An 11,091-nucleotide genomic window follows, 5' to 3' on the forward strand; every position below is an offset into this window, starting at 1 on the left:
TCTGTGTTTTGAAAGTTTTAAAATATTGAAAATGTATTCAAATACATATATGTGTATATATATAATATACATATATATATATATATATATAATTATACGTATATATATGTATTTTTATATATACATATGTATTATACATATATATATATGTATATATATATATATTATATATATTGCATGCACATTATATTATATAAATCTTAACTTATGTATTGAATTGATTTCCACCTTTGTTTAAATTAATCTCAAATTAATACAGAAAAATTTACTGTGCCAAATAAATAAATTAAAGATAATTAAAGAGAGTTTGTTAATAGTTAAATTATTTAAGTAAAAAGTTAAAAAAAATATTTATATAAAGGTTATGAAATGACGATAAAATGCTATACATATATTCTATTAACTTAAAAGGATACTTTTTTAAACATAGAAAATATGAAATTCTTTTAGAGTTAATAAAATAATTAGATGCTTTTAATATATATGCATAAGTTAATATTTTTATATATGTAAATATATAGTATATATTTATATATAAATATATGAATATGTATATATATATATATATAGAGTGGCATAAATACACATACATATACTATATTTATTATATTACATGCACTTAAAACATAGCAGCGTGTTTCAAGATAAAATTGCATTTCATCACAGATAGTAGTAAAATTTAATTATAAAAATTTGAAGTTCTTTTTATTTATAATATATATATATATATATATATATATATATATATATATATATATATATATATATATATTATATATATATATATATATATATTATATGTATATATATTATATATATATATGTTTATATATATAGCATATATATATATATATATATATATATATAAACATATATATTATATATTATATATATATTATATATATGTTTATATAATATAAATAAAGGATATATATATATGTATATATCTTTTTTCCTTAATGTTTGGTTTATAATTAATTTACAATTAATTATTATTAATTTTCTAATAGATTTAGCAAAGATTTTTTGTATGATAATTATTCGATAATATTTAAATTTTTATACGATTTTTTTTTTAATTAAGCCAAAAATTGAATTACAAGTGTGTTAAGGAAAAAGTATGCTAATTATACTTTTGCATGCCAATTATTGTCGATTTATATTAAATAGGCATTTTTTTTCCACACTAGAGATAGCGAAATCGATTTTTTTTCCTTTTTATTTATAAAACATATTTTGAAAAATATAAATATTGTTAAATATAAAAATTCTAAAAAAAAAATAAAAAAATTTTTAATAAGCTATATATAAAAAAAACGAGTTTAGAAATATAATATTATTACAGTTATGATTTTGAGATATGACTGTATAGACGCTCTATATAAACATAACCTTTTATTGCGAAAATCTATTGATACTGTAATTTAATGAACAACATTTTGAAATTAATAATGAATTAATATAATAAATTAAAAAATTAATCAAATTATATTATACAATTAATTTAACTCACAAAGTTTAAAATTATTGATAAATATAAAATTTAAAAAAAATTAAAGAGTATTGATAATTTTTTAAATTTAATTATTAATTTTCAAATATTTTAAGAAAAAACAATTTAATGTAGGTATATAACTATAAAATAATAGCAATTGTTAATCAAATGCATGAAGGTTTGATTATTTCTTGAAAAAAAGTGCAGTACGGCACATTCTAATTCATATGGCTATTATCTAAATATGTCCGTACGTTTGTTTATTAATGCTGTTAATTATTTAATTTAATTGGTTTTAAATTATTTTGTGTAAATTATTAATAATTTTTCTAATAATAAAAACCAGTTTAAGAAAATTTTTTTAATTTCACATTCCACAGTTTTGAAAAAGAGATAATGTATATATATGTATTACTATGTAATATATACATACTACGTATTTTGTTTAGTTTTTGTTTTTCTTGTTCAAAACTAGTTACATAATACAATATTATTAAATTTATTTACAAAAAAAAGTACTTATAAATAAGACAAAAAAAAGCCGCGCATTTTTTCTTCTGATGTCCAGATCAAGTCATTCTTCTTGGGTAAGTAACAATTTCAAATTCTTTTTGTTTGTAGGATAATTTTCTGTTAAATCATAGAATTACTGCTTAACTGTTTAGCATCAAAACAGTTATTCAATCTTATAAATGTTTACAAAATATACATATAATTCAAATATTGCTGAATCGGGATATTAAATAGTAGTTGTGTTGAGAAGAAATAAAAAAAAATAAGGCAAGAAAAAATTTTAAGTACATAAATTTTTTGTTTTCCTCAAAACAATTAACTTAGCTCATATTGGGAAAATTAAATTTAATATAGCATATCCATATTAACATTGTCTAGCATAGAGTCTAATAATTTCTAATTTATTTAAACAGCAGCAGTAGGACCAGGAGGCGTTGAAATACTTGTTGTCATTGTTTTGCTAATGTTACTACAAAAGAAAAATTATATTAAAGAAGATATTTAATATTTATTTTTAAAAGTCAATCATTAAATTGCTTACCTTTATAAAAAAAAAAACTTACCCTGCTATTGAACCAGAATTTGAAGCTCCATTATCTAAACTTTCTCTTGATGCTTCATCTGCCATTTTAATTTGTAGCTGAGTTCCAAATGAATTATCAATATTTGACATTGGTGTTAAAGGTCCAATATTTCCATTACCATTTATAATATTAGTTATTTGACCAGAACCTGGATTTACACCTATGAGGCAACCCGTAGCTGATATTGGTGTAATACCGTTAGGAATTATAACCTCAACTATATCATCTCCTTCATTTAATTCGCAATCATCATCAAAATTATGTAAATCTTCTTCATCATCACCAGTTGCCATATCTTCAGCATTTTTATCTAAAGGCACAGCTTCCTCATCTTCGTTATATATTTTGAAATATGCAAACGTTAGATAAATTATGGATATTATGAATGATGGTATTGGAATTGCCATTGAATATACTAAATTCAAAGTGTTTTGCCAATAATCTAAATCACTTATCACAAGACCAGGATCAACTTTTGAATAATAACATGGAAACTTAGTTCCTTCTTTAATATAACGTTTCGCCCATATAGTACAATTTAACATTGGAGGATAACCACATCCCTTAACATTTGGAAATAATTTGGCCCCACCGTAATACCATTCTGAATCATTTAAAAAACCCTCAACAATATCAACCATATTATCGTTATTTTCATTATTGTCGTTATATTTATTTAATGGATTACCGTCTTCATCAATATCATTCTCTTGATCATTATTTGCGTTGTAATAAGAAGCACTTTCACTATTTCTAATATTTTTGTATTTATCATTTGCATTTTGAAAATTATTTTTTTCATCAGATTGGATAAAATTAGCAGACGTTTCGTCAAAGTTAATTTCGTTCTCAATATAATCATATTCACGTATCGCCCTTTCATAACGATCTGTACGTTTGACAGGTGGTGGTTCTGTTTCACTCATTCTTAATCTATGATGATAATCAGTCCAATTAAATTCATCAGTATAATTATGTAAATTTAATTTATAATTAACTCGTATTTGTGTACAATTATAAATATCTCGTGTGCATCCTTCACGGCATGAAGACCATGTACAATTTTTAGTACCAGATAATTGTATTGTTTGATAAGTGATACATAAGGCTGGATTTTCATCAAATTGCATAAATATTGTAGTAAAAGCTGGATCTATGACAAATGGAACCAAAAATAAAAAGGAGAAAAGGCTAAACGTGGCTAGTAATATAAAGAACGCTGTTGTATAAAACAGAAGTTTTTGACGTAACGTCCGAATTTCAACTTCATCTCCCATTGCAGTTTATTAAAAATTAAACTTTCTAATTTTTATTTTATAATATAAATTTTTTGTTTTAATATTTTTACAACGGCAATGAAAATTGAGTAAAATATTTGATATATAGGAGAAATATTATTAATTTTTCATTTGTTGTACAACAACGAAACTGTAAATATCTTCTGGTTCATTAAAAGTGCTTTTCTAACTTTATTTTCTCTTCCTGAATTTTTTAATATACTTTTATGTATTCATTAATTCATTTTCGTTATAGCTCGGTTGAAAAGTATTAAAATTTCATCTTGCTTTAATTATATCACAGGCTAAATATTTATCGTTTTATTGGGTTTATTTAAATATTTTATTTAAAAGGTTTTTTTTCTTTTAGTATTTGTTGCCTGACACAAATTTACTTATGCTTTTTTAATCCGCTTTAGATCGAAAATACTTTATATATAAAAAACTTGATAGCATGAACACATTTTTTAAACTTAATTGAAACGATTGATTAATTTGTATTGGTTAACAAAAATATTAGGGGTATGTTTTATAAATAATGTATTTATAATAAATATTTTAAACAAATTTTTAAAATGTTTATTAGCAGCCTTTTATCGTCATTATTTTGCATGAAATGTGTTTCAATAGCTATTTATTTAGTTGTTCAACATTTTTTGAAAATTTTTATTTAATTTTTGTGATAATTAATGTGCTTATGTAATTTTAAAATGAATTAGCTTCTTATATTTTCCTTCTTTTAATTTATTATTTATTACAGTTTTCTTTTAGCTTTTACTATAATGTTATTATACTAGATTTAATTGGAACAAACATCACGAAAGTTAAGCTTTTTAATTATTTTATACATGTTGGCTAGTAATTCTTTATATTTTTAATATATGCAGAATATTCAGAAAGCAACGGCATTGTTATTTTTTCTTGTTATTCATCTCTTTTGAAAACTGTATAGTTATTATTCAACGTTGAATACATTAAAATAAAATAGTATTTTTACAATATTACAATTTTTAATGTTTAACAACTTTCGCAAAAGTTTAATTTGCTTTTATAATCTTTGTGATCCTTGGACTTAAATGATGAGTCATATTAAAAATATAGATTAGTGGCATAATAAATCACTCATTAAAGTTCCTTTTTTATGGCTCGTTTGATTTCGACATTTGCTTGTGTTCATATAATATATTGTATATTCGACAATATTATTTTGGTCTATAATAACAATTTAATAATGCATAATAATAAAAATAATAGGATGTAGGATCCTCAATGATTTATAGTGTGTGTAATGTTTTTTGCCAAACTGGAAATAAAAGGGTCGAAATCATTATAAATTTACTTTTTTATTTGAAAAAATGCATGATTAGTTTTATGTGATTTAATGGATATACAAACACAATATAATACAAATGATTCAAATTTTAAAGTTGCAAGAAACATAAGAAGAATGTGGGTTTAAATTGCATAAATCAATTTCGCCTATTTGCAAAGTACATAAAATATACAATATAACTTTACAATAATTGCCATATTTTTAAATGAAAGTTTTGGCTACTTGAATGTGCTCACCCATAATTATTATCCCATAATTTAAAAATTCCCGTTTTTAATATTTTTGTACTAAATTGAAAACTTTAGTTTAGTAAGATTCTTTTATTTTTGCAAATAGTTAAAAAAATCAGATTGCATGCACAAATTCAAAAAAATGCTTTTTAATTTCAAAATTCTAAAGTGCATAGAATTTATAAACCAAGTATACATAAGTATGTTAAATGTTGTAAAAGATTAAAAACAATATGTCTTCTATTAAATTAATGTAGTTGCGTTTTCGAGTGTACAACAATACCTTTCTCGTTCCGAAACTCTTTATATGTAGGTATGTATGAATTTATATGTACATGGAAGATTTTCTTATTAAAGTTTTTTAAAATTAAATTTATATTTTAAAGTATAAATGCTTAAAATAATAATACAAATGTTAAAATTGTAAAATGTAGTATTATGATTTGCCAAAATACATATTGAAATAAACTAAAATATGGGTTATTTTGAGGTTTTTAAAAATTTTGTTTCAATTTAGAACCTTATCACGATTAGCAAAGCGAATAATATTTTTGGGAACTATAAATTTTCTAATCGCTATTTGCTTATCCGTTTAAATTTTAAGCAAATGTCAACCGAGTGAAAATTTTGTAAGACATGCTTGTCGAATCAAAACAAAGTATTTTGATTATAGGAAAACTATTTGAGGTTCTAGTATTTTTTTAATTTTTGATATCTTGAAGTAGAAACATTTTCAATTAGGTAAATTGAATTATTCACCTATATGAAAATATGAAATGTTGCTGAATTCGCATCGTTCACCTGATCATGATCAGGTATGGGCCAGAGTTGTCGTTTGGCTCCGATTTGAAAATTTATGTCCGCTTTACAATAATTGCATTTTGCTTTTTAGACTCAAAGGTTTTTAGATCCTCAGTAAAGACCCAAAAAAATATTGATATGTATTTATTCTCAAAAAAAAATTTTCAGTTGAAAAACATAATTTCTAAATAAAAAAAAATTTTGTGCAATATAAAATTATATTTTAAGTTTAATATATATTTTAATACATATTTTAAGTTTAAATTTTTATTGTGAAATTTTTTTATGTGATTTTATTTATTTTGGTATTTATAATTTTTGTTTAAAGTTTTTGTGTTGTTTTATTGCTTTTTATTTTGTATTCTTATGTTAATAAAATGTTAATGAGTGAAATATATAAATTGGCCCCTGTTTTTGAATATTTCGATTCCCCATCCAAATCAAACGAAAGCCCTGGTATTGGCATTTATTACTGATTTTATTTCATTTTATATCATTTTTTATTCAGCAGAACCTTTAACATTAGCTTATAATCAAGCGGCTAAATTCAATTAAAAAAATAGATGTTATTTCCTATAATATGTAACTACTGTTATATATACGTGTATTTGCATACGTATGCATATAGTATTCAAACTTAATTAAAAAATTGCTCCTGATATCTCTACTAGAATAATATAATAAAAAAAAGTGACTGATTATCTTAAAAAAAATTTTTCTAATGTTCAAAAGTATAAATAATGTGGATATATATCTACAAATAAGTATAAAATAATTTATCACTTCTCTCTGTCCTGTATTAGAACTTTAGAAAAAAAGTAGATAATAAGAAATAATTTTACCACATTATACAAACTAAGTTATAAACGAAAATAACGAAGTTCTTAAATACACGATTGTAAAATTACAACTTACCGCATTCACGATGACAACATATACATAAATTATATATTATATATATTCATTGTAATAAGGAACAGCCAAATCAAGATGATGTAGAAATTGTATCAACTATTATATTCCTTTTCTAAAAAGTTATATAAAAACTTTTATTCATTACATTTTAAATTCTGATAATATTTACCAAACAAATTCATTGAATATGTTTAAACGCCACTAATCTATTTCTCCTTTTTTTAAATAATCTATTATTCTGCTTTACTTTCCAGCTAACCTTTGATTAGTTAAAGTTAAATATTTTTTTGTGTTTTTAATGTAGCAGTGGACGGTATTCGTTTATTCTACAACCAGAAGAAGTATTTCCTATATTGAGTGCTTATCTTTCTTTTATTCTTTTTTAATTTATTTCGTGTTTTTGAAATTTTTTCATTATTATATTGTATGAATCTTACTTCATCGCTATATTTTTATTCTTATAGACACATATACATATGTGCATGCATTATTACATCTGCAAAACAAGCAACTTATGCATAATATACGTAATGGCAATTTTCAATTTCCCGTCATAAGTTTCTCAAATTTATTTTAATATAGTCAATCAAAAGACATTTTTTCTATTTTAAATCTCATTTAATATTTTTAATGTATATGTTTGTACATATATGTAGTATCATAGTATTTTATAACATTGATGGACTTTCAGTTAGAGCTTTCAATATTTTTGTATATAAAATTAGTTCAGGACGTTTGGCGAGCTAAGAATTAATGAGAAAAAAAGTCAAAATATTATTTTAGGATATTTAATTTACATTCAAAATACATGTAGATACATATGTATAAATATATAACCAGACAAAACATTGCAGTGAACATAAAAGTCAAAAATTACCATATACATTTATATTTATGTTATTATGTAAATAACACTTTTTCTCATTTCATACTGTTTAATAGAAAATTAAATAAATACGAAATATATATGTAGCTATCATGTTATAATGATCATGTACAATCCTTTGTATTCTAATGTCTAAAATAATAAGAAAAATAAGAAAAAGAAACTAAATTAATAACTCTGTTATTTTCTTAAATATACATACATACATATGAAAAGAATAAGAAACTGAAGAATAAAGAATAAAAGCTGAAAGAATTTGTAAAATATATTTCGATTTTAAACAGTAATTTATTATTACATTATATTATATTTGTTTGAATATATTACATGTACTTAATTCTTCCAAATAATCGATTCACTACCTTTTTTATACAAATTTATTTAAATATATGTATGTATATATATGTTTATATATCTTGAATAATATTAATTCTCAGCAACAAAACTGTGATTTTACTATAAATTTTTGTTATATAAAATGTTTTTAAATTTGTATATTATGTTGTATTATGTATTTATATAACTGTGGTGAGATTTTTTGTTATATTTATTTTTCTTTTGAATTCCTGTTTTAGTTTTTGTAATACAACAACGTTTTATGGATCGTATTTTAAACGTTTCTCTAAAACTTTTAAAATTTTATTGCTTTTTCTATGCTCGCAACGTTTTTTTAGTATGATTCATAAATAATTAACTACTTATATTCTACATATATGTATATATTTAAATACGATGCATTTGTTCTTTTTTCAATTATTAATTTTTTAATGATAAAATGTAAAGCATCAATTGACAACCAAACAAATATATAAAACTAATTTCTATGAACGCATTGAAAATTTTTTATTTAATGACGTCTTGCAATCTATATTTATATAAATACATACATAAATGTTTACACATATACTATACTTGCAAACTTAACTCTCTAATTGATTTTAGTATTTAAGAAAGCTAAAAGAAAAAAATTAAAACGACATGAAAAAATGAAGGATCTAAATGATTTTCTAATATTTAAAAACAATTTTCAACTTGGCACATTTATTTTTTAAAAAATAAATTCAATTTTTTATTTTAAATTTTATAAATTTTTATAATATAATTTGAATTTTAATTTATTTTAGATATACATGGATTTTACGCTGAAAAAATACGACAAAATTTTATGGTTCAATTTGAAATCGAATCTTAAATAAATTTAAAAGGACGTTTAAAAATGAAATAAAAATATTTTTTTTTTTTTTTTTATTTCAAAAAACTTTTGAATAAAAAAAAAGTTCACCGAGAGAATAAAATGACATCCGCTTTGCGGTTTTTAACGGTAAAAGAAAAAGATTTTCACTGAATAAATTTCCTGTGGATTTTAAACTTAATAAAAAAGAAAAATAAGTATCATAAGAAAGCTCTCAATATCCTAGTGACAATTAGTATTAAGCTTTTTCTATTTCGTTAGCTTTTAGTGTTTATAAAAACATTTAGAAGTGTAAGGTAAAATTTTTTTGAGAAAAATCATACTTTTCAAATCCAATACACTTAACATATCTTTGAAATTTGACGATAGTCAAAAATGATACACATATTAAACTTATCCATAACTAAAATTAATATATTTTTTAAATTTAAAAGATAGTTGTAAAAATAAAAACTAGTATGAGACCTGAAAAAAAACTGTATTATTCATAAATAATAAGAGAAAATTTTAAGTTAAAAAAGTGTAAACCTAAAATTATTGTGCTATGTGAGTGCTAAATTTTTATTCGTAATTTTTATTAAATCGTAATAACAAATGAGTAAATACAAACTTACATATACATGTGGGTATTGTGCATAAATATTAAATTTAATAAGTACATTATAAAAAATAATACACAATAGATAAATGTAACATAGTTCAATCAAGGATAATAAAAGTTGTTATTATAGAGTTCGACTTATGTATATATACATATATATATATATTATATATATGTGTATATTATACCTGCTTTGAGTTAAATATGTATAATCAAATAGTATATAAAAATATTAATATTTAAAAATAATTGTTTTACTTTAAAAACATTAAAATAACGATAATACCAAAAGGAAAAAAGAGCAGAAATTCTTTTTTTGAAAGGAAAATTATTTTTAAGTGAGCATGTGCAAACATTTAAAATGTTAAAAAAAAGCTAATTCTACTGCTATATATGTACATATGTAATTGAAAAATAAATATTTCTTACTACTCCAACAAAAAGTACTTATTATCCAAAAAAATAAATATATATAAATATAAGATACACACATATAATATAGAGACATATTATGTATATACATATATAAATATGTGACAAAACCTAAACGTAATAACATAATATGACAATAGGAACGAAGAATGTGTGTTTACATTTTCCTTTAAAATAAAACTTTTTTAAAAAAATTTAAACTGAAATAGGAAACAAATTATAAAATATTATAAATTAATATATTTATATACATAAATATAATTCATTCAAGGATTTCAGTTCTAAGGTAAGCTCACATAATGTTTACTGCTAAAACTATAGTTTTATAGTTTTTTTTATAAAATTAATTATTAAATTAGTTCATATGTAAAATTTTTTTTTTCAAATAAAAAATTTTTTGTATTTATAAAAACATTTCATATAAATATTAAAAAAACTCTTTACTCTAACTACGACTTCATAAATTAAAAACGGAATCAGTATTATTAGTATAAGAATTTATACAAAAATGTTATAAAAAACTTATATTAAAAAGGCTTGTAATAGACATTTTGATAGAATTAATTGAAATTTTTAGTTTATTTGATAAAATGATGAAAATTAATTTTTCATTAGTTTAATGCTTATAAACACCAATGGTTGATTAAAAAACACCTTAACCTGGCTTATTACATTTTAAATAGCGTTACAATTTATAATCAAATTTAATTTAATTTAAAAATGTATGTGTTAATCCCAATACACTATAGTATGGATCAACCATTATTTGAGTTGGATAATAGTCAAATCTTGTTAAAATTAAACTTAAGTACCAAACGGACCATTGAAATAA

The 11,091-nt window shown here is 21.5% G+C and overlaps 1 protein-coding gene across 3 annotated transcripts; it reads right to left on the reverse strand.

Annotated features, from left to right (window-relative positions):
- Positions 1-967: 967 nt before the first annotated feature.
- Positions 968-9,333, reverse strand: LOC129606835 (protein tipE). 3 transcript variants are annotated; one of them, XR_008696778.1, is made up of 6 exons: positions 8,026-8,166; positions 7,318-7,891; positions 7,149-7,260; positions 2,572-5,172; positions 2,329-2,477; positions 968-2,221 (listed from the first exon to the last, which is right to left on the reverse strand). XR_008696778.1 is itself a non-coding variant. In XM_055517415.1 (5 exons), exons 4-5 carry the CDS (start codon positions 3,867-3,869, stop codon positions 2,414-2,416), a joined length of 1,362 nt encoding a protein of 453 aa, XP_055373390.1. In that variant the 5' UTR covers positions 3,870-5,172; positions 7,149-7,260; positions 7,318-7,891; positions 9,165-9,333; the 3' UTR covers positions 968-2,413. The 3 variants fall into 3 exon arrangements, 2 of the variants coding, with proteins under 2 accessions (XP_055373390.1, XP_055373389.1); XM_055517415.1 differs by lacking the exon at positions 8,026-8,166 and adding an exon at positions 9,165-9,333 and having other exon boundaries at positions 968-2,477; XM_055517414.1 differs by having other exon boundaries at positions 968-2,477.
- Positions 9,334-11,091: the final 1,758 nt, after the last annotated feature.

This window comes from Condylostylus longicornis, unplaced genomic scaffold (assembly GCF_029603195.1).
Source record: "Condylostylus longicornis isolate FDR11 unplaced genomic scaffold, ASM2960319v2 ptg000022l, whole genome shotgun sequence".
Taxonomy (NCBI): Eukaryota; Metazoa; Arthropoda; class Insecta; order Diptera; family Dolichopodidae; genus Condylostylus; species Condylostylus longicornis.

Coding starts and splice junctions, on each gene's coding strand:
- LOC129606835 (XM_055517415.1), bottom strand. CDS start 3,869: ATGGGAGATGAAGTTGAAATTCGGACGTTACGTCAAAAACTTCTGTTT. Junction 2,478..2,571: donor AATTCTGGTTCAATAGCAGG/GTAAGTTTTTTT, acceptor TTTCTTTTGTAG/TAACATTAGCAAAACAATGA.